This window comes from Wolffia australiana, chromosome 3 (genome assembly GCF_029677425.1).
Source record: "Wolffia australiana isolate 7733 chromosome 3, ASM2967742v1".
Lineage (NCBI taxonomy): Eukaryota > Viridiplantae > Streptophyta > Magnoliopsida > Alismatales > Araceae > Wolffia > Wolffia australiana.
In genome coordinates this window covers 14068000-14083322 of record NC_135837.1, presented here as the reverse complement: position 1 = coordinate 14083322, position 15323 = coordinate 14068000, and the positions used below count along the sequence as shown (strand labels likewise).

The following is a 15323-nucleotide window of genomic DNA, read 5'->3' as shown; positions in this document are numbered from 1 at the left end:
ACTTATGACTAATGACGGTATGCAACTGCAGACAATGTGATGTATATTATGAATAATCATCTTATCACAACCCGATTTGTCTTGTCCCATCCCATCTCATTCGTCTCATTCCATCCCACACAATCACATCCCATCTTGTCCCATAGGGTAGTGCGATTCATGCGACCTGTGCAATTTTGGTGCGATGTGCAGTCTTGTTTGAATTTTGAATTGTATATCTCAAAGCAACCATAAAAATCGCACCTCACAATGCACAGAGCCCTATGCAGTGCAAATGTGAGGTTTTTTTGTTTTTTTTTAATTATTCAGTCTCTTCCTCTCAAGTATCCATCTTTTTTTCTCGCTCTCTCTTCTGTTCCTCTCTCTCTTACTCGTTGCCTCTCTCTCTCTCCCTCTCTCAATAGTTAGTCTCTCGTTTGCATGATGTCTCACTCCTCTCCATACCTCACTATATCTTCTCTCCCCTTCTTTGAGTTGTTCTGGGCTCGCTCTCTATTTCTCGCTATCTTTTCTCTCCCTCACTCTTCTCTCCCACGCTCTCTAGATTGCTCGTTCTTATCTCTATCTCTAGCTCTTCTCTGCTTCACTCTCTATCTCGCTCCCTCTCTCCCTCTCCCCTCTCATTCTTCTTGATGGCGCGGCACCGTCCGAGACCGCAGGACCATCGCTCGAGGAGTCGGCACCGCCTTCGATCTTGTCACTGACTCGCGTCCAACCCACACGACAAGCCAAAGCGATGACGCGCGCACCCGGATTCGTAACTCTGTCGTCTCATCTACGATGTAGAGAGGGGAAGTTCCCATATGAGGATATCTTCCCCGCCCTTAGTGGGCCTTAGTAAGCCCCTTTATTTTTTCCCTTTGTAGTTTAAGGGGCCCATTTACCTCTCTCCCATATAAGGGAGGGGTGGGGTGCCCCCCCCCAAGTACTCTTGATATTTTCTTTGAAAGTTATAACGTTTGAGAAGTCAAAGAGTCACTCTCGTTGAGGGGAGGAAGAAGAAGAAAGAAGAAGAAGAAGGAAGCAGAAGAAGGAATAAGAAGAAGAAGAAGAAGGAGAAGGGAGGAGAAGGAGAGCTCGCAGTTCTGCCGCCCCGCCTTAACGCCGCCGCCGCACGCCGCCATCCTAGCCGTCGCCCGCCGCCAGTCTCGCCACCACTCCCCCATCCACCGGCCTCCCTTTCACCGCCGCTGGGAAGGCTTGCCCACTACTCACTGCTGCCAGGCCGTCGCACCGCGCCTGTGCGCGCGCCGCGCTCGCTGCGCGCGCCGCGTCGCGCCAGCGTCGCGCCGCGCTGCCGCGCTCGCGCGCGCGCGCCGTGGCCCACCCTTTACCACCGTGCCTCGCCGCGACCCGCGCCGCGACCCTCGCCAGCGCCAGCGCCGCGCCTGCGCGCCGCGCCCCGTCGCGCCCGCGTGCTGCGTCCCGCACCGCAGCAGCTGCTCCGCCACGCCTTGCCACGCCGCACTGCGCCCCTCCGTGCTCCGCGCAGCGCCTCGCGTCCAGCTGCCCTGCTGCGCCTTGCCGCGTCGCACCGGCCCCCTTCGCACCACGCCGCACCCGTGCCCCGCGCAGCGCCCCGCGCCCGCGTTGTGCTTCACACCGTGCCCCCTTCGCGCCGCGCCACACCCGTGCCCCGCGCCCGCGTTGTGCTCCACACCGCGCCCGACCGCCGCACTGCACCCAGCCGCGTCGTGCGTCGAGCGTTGGCACCTGCCTGCGCCACGCACAGCCCCACACCTACCGATTGTCCGTGCTGCCGCCTCGCCCGCACCCTGCGCCATTCCGGCGTCCGCGCTCGCGCAGCTGCTGTTCCTCCGGTTCCAAGGTGCTACGTGATATCCGTCGCAGGACGCGACGAAGGTACCCCTCTGACTGCTCTTTACGTCTTTTATCTACTTCAGTATACTTTGAAATTGCCTCCTCCGCGCTCGGGTTAGACATAGGTGAGAGAGACAGGCTGAGAGAACGACGACGAACTGTTCGAGAGTCTTACCTGCCTGGTACGAGTCGGGTTCGCCCGACGCGTGTGAGCATATTAGCGGGATATCCCCGTCCGGCGACATATACGCCCTCGACCCCCTTGGGCGAGGTTCGGGTGGTCTGGTTGACCCTTCCCTAGGCGACCCCATCGAATCCCAGGAACGGCATATCCACGAATCGGCACTTGCACGTACTACAGTTAGGACTTTCGCATTTCCGTCATTTATCATATCTGTTCATCTTCATTATCGGACGACTCTTCCCGTCGTTGTCCGATAGGGATCCTTATTCGATACCGAGCTACTACCCTCGGTGACGACCAGACGACGTCTCGACGACGTCCGGCATCACTTCTTCTCTGTCACTCTCTCTCTTCTCCCAATAGCTTTCTATCCCTTCTCTCGCTCCTTACTCTCTATATCACTCTTCTCTCTCTCTGTCTTTCACTTTCTCTATTGTTCCTTTCTCTCCCCCTCGCCTGTTGCTCTTCTCTCTCTCCCTCTTTCACTCTCTCGATCACTATTCTCTCTCTCTCTCTCTCTCTGACCCTCTCACTCTCTATCTATCACTCTTCTCTATCTCTCTCTCCATATTGCATTTCTCCATCTCTCCCACACTATTCTCTCCCTCTCTCTTTCTCTTGCAATTTGTGCAAATTTGTACGATGTGTGATGCAAATGCCCAAACAAATTGGCACGGGACATGGCACAAGAGTTTTGATGCCACCAAAAACTTTGCACAGGTATGTGACTTTTTGGACCGCACTGCACGACCTTCCCCAGTGTCTTGTACAGTCCCGTCCTACTCCCTCATCCCAGTTCATCCAGTCCAGTTCCATTCAGTTCAGTACTGGTATGTCCAGTCCAGTTCCATTCCGTTCAGTCCCGTCCCTTCCATTTATCCCATCCCATTTGCGTCCCGTCCCGTTCAGCCCCATTTAACCTGTCCCATTGTGTGCCGTCCCGTGTATCCCGTCTCATTACGTCCCGTCTGTCCGTCCGTTCAGCCCCATTTAACCTGTCCCACTGCGTGCCGTCCCGTTTATCCTGTCTCATTACGTCCCGTCACGTCCGTCCGTTCAGCCCCGTTTAACATGTCCCACTGCGTGCCGCCCCGTTTATCCCGTCTCATTACATCCCGTCCCGTCCCCCGTCCGTTCCGTTGCCGTCCGACCCGTCTTCCCGTCTATCCCGTCTCATTGCGTCCCGTCCCGTCCCCGTCCGTCCCGTCTATCCCGTCTCATTGCGTCCCGTCCGTTCTATCGTGTTCCATCCCGTTCCGCCCCGTCCCATTCTGTTGTCTGTCTCTCAACATTGCTTCAGCATCCCTATAAATAGCGAGACAAGTTCATCGTTGCAAGTATGGCGAGCGTTCGAAGAGAAAAACTATCTCCCGGATGAGCAACGATTTCTGGCCGGCGATCGTACCTTCCGCTCTTCAAATCTTAGATTAAATCGCTTCAAATCGACAATCCTGGAGTCGGGAGTCTACGGAATCGCTCAATTGCAGATGGATCCGGATCAGACTTCTCTTAGGGTCCATGCCAGATTAGCAGGGATGCTGTCGCAACTGCTCACGCCTCGCATCTGCAAGGCGCTTGAGTACATCCTCTTTGGCATCGCCGTTGCCTTATTCGGGTTACTCGTTGTGATGCACACTAATTTCGTTCAACAGGTAATCGAGGAATTCTCTTGTTTCATCGTGCGATTCGACGCTTAAGCGGTTTTCCTTTTCTCTGGAATTTCGTTTTGATTTTTCGCGTGTTGGACGGGGGAAGGAGGGTTTGATGATTTGTTTGGTCGTTATCTTTAGTGGTTGATCATTTTTATAGTCGAAGTAAGGCAGATATCGATAAATACGTTTTACGGAGTTGATTCATTGGTTGAAAGATCTTGAATCAAGAACTCGCACTACGATCAATGTACCTTGAGGATGAGATTACGGAATTTTCGATTCAAGAGTATGGAATTGTTGATTCGAGAACCAGTCATGTACCTGACATGTCGGCTAAAAGAACAAAGAAGGAAACGTGTTTTATTCTGTCAGTTATTTCCAATTCGTCCTTTCCTTACTCTTACTCGCATGATCTGAGCATTTAAGTCTTCTCTCATTTTACCTTTTAATCCTTTGATCTGATCATGTAAAATCAATCATCCGAAGGAAATGAATGGAAACTTTCTGGTTAAATATAGAAGAAATTGGAAATGTAGAAACAAGGTTCGCAGACAAAGTTTATACTTTATTTCATTTCACTGCACATGGGATTCTTCGTCGTCCTTTTAATGGATTCTGGACTACTATGTTTCTCCTTCTTTAACTAAGTTTACTTGTTTAACAAAGTTTCTGGACTACTATGTTCTCCTTCTTTAACTTAGTATCCCTTTTTACTGTTAAAGTGAAATCTTGTCTTTAGCCTGTTGTATCAATTAATTTTGTTGTAAGCGAACTTTTTGGCGCAAAAAGAATGTTAGTTTCATGAAACTTAGAAATTTTCTTCCTCGGAGAAAAAATGATTCTATGTTTTCTAGTCACTGTGATACTTTGTTGGTTCTCTCTGGCCAAGAGACAGTACGCCATAGGCGTCTTTATGTGAAATAAACAGTACTCTGAAGTGGCCTGCGGGTAAACTTTCGTTTATGTTTCCCTATCTTCCTAGTGGGTAATAGCTTCTCCAATTGCAACTTTATTTCGTGCGTAGCTTTATTTTCTACATATCGTTTGCAATACGTTGTGTCAAAGAATTATTTCATTCTCTTTTGCATATCCTATGATTCAGGAGTAGAGATTAGGGTGGGATCGCAGTGAAAATTCTTCTATTTAGCCTCATGACTGCACGATTTTCTGAAAAAAGAGAGTAGCTCTCCTTTTTCTGCGCTCAGATTTCGATGTTTGATGTGCATTGATTCATTAATTTTCTCTTCATGGAATTCTTTCCTTATTAATTTCATTTATGCGATGAAGCCTGGGTGTTCGACTGAGTTATCAAAGATTGATATTTCGGAGTACCAGCTTGTCCAAATCAAGGTATCCTGTTCATCTGTTTTTTGTAGTATTATTCAGTGTTACGTTTGTTTTTATTAGCCTGTGAGCTCTGTCTCTTCAAATTTTTGGGTGGTTACCTCTTTGTCGGATAACCGCCTTATATCACTTTTTAAAAAAAAAATTGGACTCTCCACAATTTTGTGGGTATTTCTATGCAGATTACAAGAACCAGCTTTTGGTTCAAGGATGTAGCTACTGGGAGCAAGGCTGACATGGAAGATGATGACATTTCAGTGGAGAAAGCAGAGGTTTATCATGTCGATGCATCAGGGTCTGGGCAAAAATCAACTTTAAAGTCGTGGAAAAGTGAGAAAGAATTAAATGATCCTCCAGTGGATACTTTGACGCATTTTTACAACAGTAGAATATCCAAGGAAATGGAAAATCATGATGATAGAGAAACACAAAGGGCAAGTATCCTTTTCTCCAAGAGAGAGTCGATCAAAGCAGCAATCATTTATGCTTTTAGCAAGTGGCAGATGCACTTTTATTACTTCTGGAAGACTCTGAAGCAACTCTCATTATGGGCACGTCAGTTATGGGTGAGACGCTCCATGAGATGAAATATTTGCTTAGTTTTTTTCAATGTTAAATGTGTTTGTCCCTCATATTTTTTTATTTCTCTTCCTGTTTCTGTTCTTTCTCTCTACTCTGGTAACCTTGGTATGACTACCAGACCTTATAGAATTATACTGTAAGACGTTTCATTTTCTTCTTCCTTTTTTTCTGTCTTTTCTCCTCTCTGTAAATAGTGGCTCTCTCTGGCATTCTGTCTTCTTCTGCCACATTGATTCAGCAATTTAAATCTATGGATATCAAAATCATTGGAACTCGAGTTTACTCCTGCTTGTTTACATTTTTCCGTGCCTAGATGCGTCTTGCTGTTTTCTTCTATTTCTGATAATATCTTCATCACATTTTCTCAAAGCTACAGTTATTCTTTTTAATTGGAGCAGTCTTTTATATTGATACGATTTGACTGTGCAGAGTGCAGTGGATTTGAATGCTATCAAAGATATTCCAGAATTTCTTCAGATATTTCATTTTCAACAAATGAAGACGTTTCTAGGTACATTCTGATTGCTGATGACTCCTATTGAGATGAATTTTTCATTGTATCTTTATCACGTAGCAACATTTTTTCTGTGTGTTTTAATCACTCTTTCAATTTTGGAATTTTCGGAAAACCATAAATATTGGTATCCTTTTATCTCATCGGGAGGGTCACCGACTTTGTGTGATCTCTCCTATCTTTCTTAAAAAAATCAAATATCGGTATCCTTGCTGTTCATGTTGTGGGTGGTCATATCTGATATTCCGGACAGACTTTAATCCTCTGTTGAGCTTTGTTCTATTTCCTTAACATTTCCTAAAAGAAATTCGGATTGAAGGTCAATTCAATGTCAATGAACAAGCCCAAAGTCCTCTAAAACATAGAGCACACAACATTTTTTGAATTTCAGTCATTTTCTGAATGGGATATTTGTTCTTCTATGAGAGCTTCACGTTTTCCTTTGTAGTGCAATGGCTTGAAAGAAGAGGCAGGGCATCTGAACCAACTTTTCTATTCACTCTTGAGAAGGTGTAATCTGATTCTTGCTATTTCCCCTCCCGTTTCAACTGGTGCTTATTCTTCTTCTTGTCAAAATTCAGGGCTATTTCTTGCTACCTGAAGGAGCCAAAGCCCTGCATAATATAAGGACAATAAATATTAGTGTTTCAGCTCAGAATTCCTGCTTTGGGAACAGGTTTGGCGTACTTATTAGTCATTGGGTGGTTTCAATTACTTAGTATTTCATCAAAGTCATAAATGTGCCTTTTTTTCCCGACTTGCAGGTGGCAGCGGTTTCTTATCAATACTTTTGTCGGTTATGATTCCATTATGATGAATAGTTTGCTAAGCTTTCCAGGGAAAGGTTAATACTATTTCCTTCTCATTTTAATTCTACGTAATTACTCTGATTGATGGGCCTAATTTCTACATGAACTTGTATTTTCATTCGTCTAATTTTATCTGAGTATTATTCACCACATGAGGAATTCAAACGCCCAGGCTGAGATTTTTCAAGCCGAAGGGGTTTCTCAATGATGGGATGATCAGCCAATGCTTGTTTCCAGATCAATCAATTGACATATTGACTAAATTATAAGCGCAAAGTCAATGACTCCTAATTTACATGAGGTGATTGTTTTTTTGGAAGAAAGTAGGAAGATCACCTGAGAATGATTTTCCTCCTGGAGCCGCCTTCCCTGATAAATCCCCTGAAGGTCTCATTTGAGGAGACATCCTCTCATGGGGTCTGCTGCGATGCTCATATCGCCTAACCAGATTGACATGAAAATAAAATCTGGGATTGATCTTCCTCGGCCCTTGTCCACATCACACATTCTGTCGAGGCATTCGAGAACATTTTCTTCTGCAGGGCTCCTGTCGTGAGTCATTGCCTAATTAGCAACCGTACACTTATCTGCACTTTATGGGAACTTTCTGTTTACAGTGCTATTAGGCCATTCATGGGCACAGGAAGAGTTCCCAGTGTTCGGCTTCATCAAGTTAAAGGTCCATAAATGGTCCGCAAAAGCTCAACTTCCTGTGTCCCATGTAAGCCTTTGGCTGAAGAGCGAGAGCAAGAGGAAAATGGTGAGCCTTCTCGTTCTTGCTATTCCGTTCTCCTCCTGTCATAGCCCTAGATGCAAAGGGAAATACTCAGTAAGAGTTACCCAGTTCTTAAATTGGGTAACATTGATTCGGGATCTTTGTAACTCGTTCCTCGTGATTGTCTCTACTTCACCATTTCTCCGCATGGCTTGGCCCTGGTTGATCCCTGCCTCCGTTCAACCCCTCCGACCATCCTTGTTCTACTCTCGACCCTGGAACACTTCATCTCTTCTTCCTCACCTTCTCATTTGCTGGATGTGGATCGGTGACTAAATCAAAGCATTTTATTATCATTTTTTGTGGGAAATTCATAGACGACGGTATGACCTACTTAGATTGTATCACCTTCGTTTCTCTGACTATCTCCCATGAGCCCTTAATGACATTGATTGGCATGCCACTCCCACACAAACATACCCCCTGCTGGATTCAACCTCCCGAGCCCATTCGTAATGAGTGAAGTCATCCCCTGCCTGAAGAATGATCCATGGGACTGCCGTTGCTGCTTCCACCCCAGAGTGATTGTGGCCTCCTCGAATTTCTACCTATGATAGTCACTCTGGAATCTGCCGTCATAGCCTTACCCGCTGTCTTGGCATGGATTTTGCCCTCTGTTAGCGAAGCGTTAACTCTGTCTCGCAGAAGCTCCACGTGCGGTTGCCAACTACCTGCCAGCAACCGTTCGCCCACCTTGACTGTCATCTCCCTTTGCTAATCCGTGTCTTTGATCCCGGAATAAGATGCCAGTTCTTGTACTCTGTCTCTGCCCTGCCACTAGACCTGCAGCCCTCTCGTCTTCTGCCTTCTGCCACCTTCATCATCATCCCCTTCTGGTCAGCCCTTCCTCTGCTGATACCGTCAAACCTCCTCAAAACTGCCTTCGGTCCTGTCCCCTGATACCACCGTTGATCTTCTCACTCTCAATCACGGCTATCAACCAGTGATCGCCTTCATACAGTCCAAGCTCCCCATCATTTCCTTGGTGACTCACCACCGCTGTTGACCCTCACCTCTGCCATCTAACCCCTTTCTCACCCTGCCATCAACTCGCTGTTGCCACGCCAATGTGCTGCAGCTGCGACTACTCACCTTCACGCTGCCCTAACTCACTTTCTCCACGGTCGGTAACTTATCGCAGCCCGTGGCCCTTGGCAGTTCATAGCTTCACTCTCCTGTGGTCTCACTGCCACCATGCTGTCACGCTGTCGCGCCAGTGAGTCACCTTCATGATATCCAGACTCCCGATCCCCACTGTAGGAGATTCATTTTTGTTGATCCTCTCTATCGACTAACTGTCACCATTAACCCACCATTGATCCTTGTTGTCAAACCACCGCTGCCGCGATTATCAACTCTGAGTGAGACGATTGCCAATGTCCAGTAATCAATTTAACTGTAAAGCTATATTGTTACTTCTGTAAACCTTGGCCTTTATTTTAATAGTTTAAGCTGCTCTTCTCTTTTTATGCTAATACATTGCAGGATACAGTATTCTGGATGTACATATCAATAGGTCTGATAACCACCTTTTATATTGATATGAGGTGCTGAAGTCCTAATGAAGTAGAAGAACTTTTCTTTTTTGAGGCTTCTGCAATGTCGTGTGCTACATCTTTTCCTGCATTAAAAAATGATTTGAAGTTTTAAATATAATTTATATGGGATGGTAAAGGTAATTTCAGTTTTCTCGTTCTGAACTTTTGGAATTAAATTGGTTCACGTGATTTTCACTTTATTTATTGTTCTATTCTTTGTTTCTTAGCGTCACCAGGGTGCATGAAACACTGCTATCTCAACTTTAATTAGATTTGATCTAACAACATTGAACTCTCTCAGGTTTTCTTTACAGCAGTCAAACTGAAGAATTTTACTCCCTTGGTTATGGACTTGAGCAGTCGGATGGTTCGGCAAGATTTGTTGGTTAGTGGGATCTTATTATCATATTTAGCTGTTATTTTCTTTTTGTATGCCATCCGAGTATCTCCACTTGATTATTAGAGGCAGTTATATATATGTAGGATTTTATTTTTTTGTTTCAGAGAAGTGAGATATTGAGAATTATCATCATTTAGTTTTTTTCGATTATCATCTAAAGAACATATGATCTTCGATGGTCTTCACTGATCTATAGATTTATCGAAGTTATTCTTTGAAAATGTAAAGTCAGTAATTAGACAATATGGTAGTGCATGAAGGCTTGTTCATTACAGAAGGGGACGAAACTCTCGTTTCCAAATATCGAACTATTTTATTTCTTTGATGCCGCAAGTATTCTGCATTTGCATATTCTGGCAGGTGCTTTTGCTATCTTTTCATATAATCTTTTAGTAACGAAGTTGTGCCGGTGGACTGGTCCCCTGCAAATTTCATTCCTACTGTATATTTACCCTAAACATATATTTCTTTCTATTTATCTGGATTGGTGGAAATGGCTTAAATTTGGATTAGTAAATAATAGATATTAGTGGGATGTTCGTATATGAAAAGCCTTAGTGAACTTGACAGACGAGCTCCCTGATGTTGCTTGGAGTATCAAAAATGGCAATTTTATGTGGCGATTGTGATCATAAAGTTGCATTTTTTGGCGAAAGTATAGATTTAGTTATGGGTTCTCCTCATTCATTGTTTCTTTCTTTTTTTACCACAGACTACGTAGTGACCAAGTGCAGCGTTCTCATTATGTCGTTATTTGTTTTCTTCACAACGACAATGTCCGTTTCCTTTACCCTCAGGGAGACACAATCTCGAATGCTGAAGTTCACTGGTAATTGACTCCTTAAAAAAATAGTCTTACAATTTTACCCTCAATCCGAATCTAATTTGATATTTACCATTTTTCTAATTTGTCCTTTATCTGCAGTTCAGTTGCAGCATCACGCCAGGCACAATCTTCCAACTTTCCAGTTAATCTTTGTCCATGTGATCGAGTCACTAGTTTTTGTGCCAGTCAGTCAATGAGATCTCATTTGCCGTAATTTTTCTATTATTTTTTAATAAAATAATTATATTTTCTCAATGCCTAACTAGAGTTTTCTTCTTCAGATAATGATCGGCATCCTATTCTTCTTGTTTGAGTTCTATGATGATCAGATGCTCGCCTTCTTGGTCCTAGCCCTTGTTTGGCTGTGTGAACTGTTTACGATGATCAGGTGATCATCCTTGTGCTTCTCTTTGGAGTTTGCCGTCCCTGATGATGATGAGTCATCATTGTCCTCATAATTTGTTCATACCAGGATGATGCTGTCGATATCGTCATTGTCATCCTATTGTTCTCTATTCCACTTCCTCTCTGTCTCTCTCTATCTCCAGTCATTTCTGTTAAGACCCCTTCCTACGAGTTGTGAGTCTCTTTCCAACTCTCTACCTTTCTATATCCATCCTCTCTATTCATTCTTTCTCTCTCTCTCTTTCTCTTCCCACTCCTGTCTCTTCTCTCCCATTTCCTGCTCTCTCACCGTCCCTCTCCTCTGAACCTTGTCTCTTTCTCTCTCTCTCCCTTTCCCGTCTCTCCTTTTCTCACTCTTTCCCATCTCTCCTGTTCTCTCTCTCTTTCCCATCTCTCCGTTTCTCTCTCGCTCTCCCTTTCCCATCTCTCCTTTTCTCTCTCGTTCCCATCTCTCCGTTTCTCTCTCTCTCTCTCCCATTTCACCTTTTTTCTCTCTTTCCCATCTCTCCGTTTCTCTCTCTCTCTCCCATTTCTCCTTTTCTCTCTGTTTCCCATCTCTCCGTTTCTCTCTCTCTCTCCCATTTCTCCTTTTCTATCTCTCTTTCCCATCTCTCCGTTTCTCTCTCTCTCTCTCCCATTTCTCCTTTTCTCTCTTTCCCATCTCTCCTTTTCTCTCTCTTTCCCGTCTATCCTTTTCTCTCTCTTTCCCGTCTCTCATTTTCTATTTCTTTCTCTTCTCTCTTTCACACGCATTCTCCTGCTCCCTCTCCTATGAATTATATATCTCTCTCTCCCTCTCCTGTGAAACCCATCTCTTTTTCTCTCTCACTCTCTTCCTTTCTCTCCTCTCTCTCAAACCCATCTCTCCTCTCTGTGTCTCCAGTCTCTCTCCGCTCTCTCCCACAACTTTTTCGTCTGGTCATCATCAAAGCTCGTCATCATCATTCAGTTCTTACTTGAAAATCGTGATTTTCACGCATGTTTGTAACAATGACAATTTGTGGATGACGACTATGACTTCGTTCTGGGACGGCAAACTCTAGTTTTAATTTAGATTCTTTGTTCTTGACTGCCAAAGATTCATGTTCACGTCCGACTAGTTCCGTGATTTCTTTTTGCAGTGTACGGACACCAATTTCAATGCAGTTCTTTCCCCGTTTCTTCCTCCTCTACTTCTTGGTGTTCCATATTTATCTGTTTTCTTATTCATATGGTACGTGCTTCTTTTTCCTTTATCTTTTACCCATTTTCATCATTATGACATCAGGCATATGTTTTAAGAAGTGTTCACCCTTCTCTTTTCGCTCTCTAGGTTTCTCTTATTTGGCCTTGTTTACTACTGCCGCCTTTATGCAGCATCTGATTCTTTACTTTTGGAACCATTACGAGGTACTGCTCTATACCTTCCTCCAAATAATGTCGATCTTTGCCCCTCATGAAATTTACATTAATTCATCTAGAACTACCTAAACCTATTTTATAAAAGATCCGAATTCCGGGAAAAAACTTTTGTTCTCGCCTTTCTGATGGATGTAACTTCAATTTCCATTTCATGGAGCTATCTTTCATTTCATCTGAATTTGGAATAAGGTTTTTGTACTTCAAATCTTTTTCCTTATTAAGGCCATCAATGATCTCCAGCTTTTTTTCTTCTAATTCAGCTTTACATAATGATCCAGTTGATGCAATTATCTGACACCCTTCCTATAAATTTCTTCAACTATCACATTTAATGGTGCTAGCCTTGAGGAAATGAATAATCGGTAGCCGTTTTAATGTAGTTTAACTGAACATAAGATATTAAATTCCATTTTCGACCATCGTGTTGATAACATTCTTATGTTACATCATTTAGCATCTGTATCTTACATATACTTTTCAGTTAGAACACTGTTCTATATATCTACCTTCTATTTTCTTTGTATTCATTAAACTTAACATCACGGTCTTACTGGTACAAATATCTGACATAAATTCTGTACAAATTGTCGACTACCAAATTAAGAGGCACTAGCTTTGGGAAAATGGATAACTTTAGCCTTTTAAAATGAAATTTTATGCAAGATATGGTATTTTATTCCACGTTTGAAATTTCATTTAGCTACCTCATAGCGCATAAGGTTAGTAGATTAGAAGCCTGATAAAGTATAACTTTTTTTTGAAACAACAGAACTTCAAATTCATTCTGCTTCACATCACGATCCCATTTCAGAAATAATTAAAATATAGTTTGATTAATTTATTCACCTGATTCACGGCCCAGGTCCCAGCGCTGCGCAGGTTCATGAGCAACCGATCCCATCTTCAGCGGCAAGGTGGGGTCCACATCACCTCATCCACGATAGTCACGTCCACGCTCCACATTGCCCGAGTAAATGTTGGAGATCAGACTCCCCAAATGGGCCCAATGGGCCTCACTTCTGATGAATCTCCAGAGAACAGAGCCCATGAACAGACTCCAGTCGGAAATTCTAATCCAATTCCCTCGCTACCGTTCCCCGAACTGAATATGCAGCCTGCAGCCGGGCCCAATAACGCGGGCTTATTAAACCCCTTCGGTTCAATGCTGCTTTCCTTGTTGGGAGGCGCGTCCTCGGAGGGCCTTATTTCCTTTTTCTCCATGTTCAGAGATCTTCGAGACCCGCATCACGTTTATGCGCAGCAGCCGCACCATGGAGATGAACCTGCCATGTAAAGCAAGTTATCTTTCCAATCTACTTCCTGCTTTGAATTAATATTCCAGATGATATGTTTTTAAGGTAGTTTCTGATCTAGGCTTCATTTATAATTTCTTTTAAAAAAAATCTGAATAAAAGTCGGGGGTTTGGTAATTTCGTTCTAGATAATATTTATTTGGAGCTAATCTTTGATGATTTCATCTGAATAATTTCTTTCCTATTTCAGAGACCCGCATCGTCAAGATTGAACCGGCCGTGTGTAGTAAGGCAGTTTCTACCTGTTATATATCTGTTACATTTGGTTATGGTTAATCCAGTTTCTTGCTTGGGCATGATCGGTATTCATTAAGAAATTTTGATCGTTTGCGATGCATCTGTTTGCATAGGTAGGAAAGAAAATGTCCCATATAATGTCTGATATGAAGGTAGATCATCTGATATTGTTATTGCTTAAATTAATAGAATTATTAAAAGCTGTTATTAGTTTTGCATCACTCCACTCTATGCTTGATTTTGCGAGGAAGATGATGCTAACAATTAACACAAAAGAACGGAGCTTCTGAGGGTCCAAAAGAATCAAGATAGGAAGTAGACTTAATGTTACAAAGTTTAAGTAAAGAAAAATCATGCACATCTTATTTTCAGTGTTAATAAGATAGAAATATCATCTTTTTCAATCAAATTATTTAATTTTACTTTTTGTTCACTTAATCGGAGCAGGAGATGCTGTAACGGTAATATTTAGTAAAAATGTGCTCAGAGATAACGATGAATAATTAGTAAAACAACATCATTATGTTCACTTGGAAAGCATTTGAGAAGAATATAAATATGTATAAATACTGACTGCCTGGATTTATGTAGAACTGAGAAACATGGTGGTATGTTAATGATATTAGGACCCAAACTAAGATATTTGTGTGGGAGCCCAAATAATAGATAGGTGGCCTCAGCCAAAGATGATTTCAGGCTCTGGAAGATAATTACGGAGTAAAATAAATAATGGGTGATTCTATTGATGGTTTGATGGATAACTGATAGTGTTTCACCAAATGATGTTATTTCTATTTTCAGAGCTTGGCCTTTGTAACATCCCTCGAAGAATCTAGGTACATGGAAGATGTATCTATTCATTGATGATTTTTCATAGCTATCATGTGTGTGACAAATGGAAATGAATATTGTCATAATCTAGTAAGTAGTGCACTAAATTTGGAACGAGGAATCTATAATATATTTCGTGTAATCAACTAGAACAATTTATTTTGAACCATTTATTCAGAATCTACAATCTAGGCCTAACTGTAAACTTCCTCATGGTTGCACTATGCTGATTGTAAAAGAGTCTTGAAAAATATAATGAAAATCTACTAAAAAAGTCCACTTAGTATCCAGTATCACACAAACAGAATTTGTTCACCCTTAGGATTAATCATGTATAATATGATTATGTCTTGAGGGTTGGCTCTATTTTGAATCATTATGGAATCCTAAGGGTGAACAAATTCTGTTTGTGTGATACTGGTGACAAGTCCACTTATATAATCTTGTCACCAGTTCAAACATGATTAGTCGTTTTTTTGGGAAGTTGGGCTGGGGTGAAGTCAATTTTGAGGGTTCAAACATGATTAGTCGTTCAAACATGATTATGCCGATGGATGTTGGATATGCCTCTTGCAGCCCCACCAAACTTGCAGCAGTCAGACAAAAGGATGACAATAACCTAGTTTCTGAATGGTACTATAGTGTGCTGATGGGATGGATAGACATGACATGGCCCCAAACCATGCAAAAG

At 42.9% G+C, this 15323-nt stretch overlaps 1 protein-coding gene across 4 annotated transcripts; it reads left to right on the top strand.

Annotated features, from left to right (window-relative positions):
* Positions 1–3331: 3331 nt before the first annotated feature.
* Positions 3332–13899, top strand: LOC144700983 (S3 self-incompatibility locus-linked pollen protein). Of its 4 annotated transcripts, none has more exons than XR_013580901.1 (15): positions 3332–3657; positions 4945–5007; positions 5184–5567; positions 6013–6094; positions 6546–6607; positions 6679–6773; positions 6862–6941; positions 9521–9604; positions 10332–10448; positions 10545–10630; positions 10727–10833; positions 11951–12063; positions 12163–12239; positions 13114–13609; positions 13755–13899. XR_013580901.1 is itself a non-coding variant. In XM_078572607.1 (15 exons), exons 1-15 carry the CDS (start codon positions 3493–3495, stop codon positions 13774–13776), a joined length of 1944 nt encoding a protein of 647 aa, XP_078428733.1. In that variant the 5' UTR covers positions 3332–3492; the 3' UTR covers positions 13777–13899. The 4 variants fall into 4 exon arrangements, 3 of the variants coding, with proteins under 3 accessions (XP_078428733.1, XP_078428730.1, XP_078428731.1); XM_078572607.1 differs by having other exon boundaries at positions 11972–12063; positions 13114–13541; XM_078572604.1 differs by having other exon boundaries at positions 13114–13541.
* The last annotated feature ends 1424 nt before the right edge of the window (positions 13900–15323 follow it).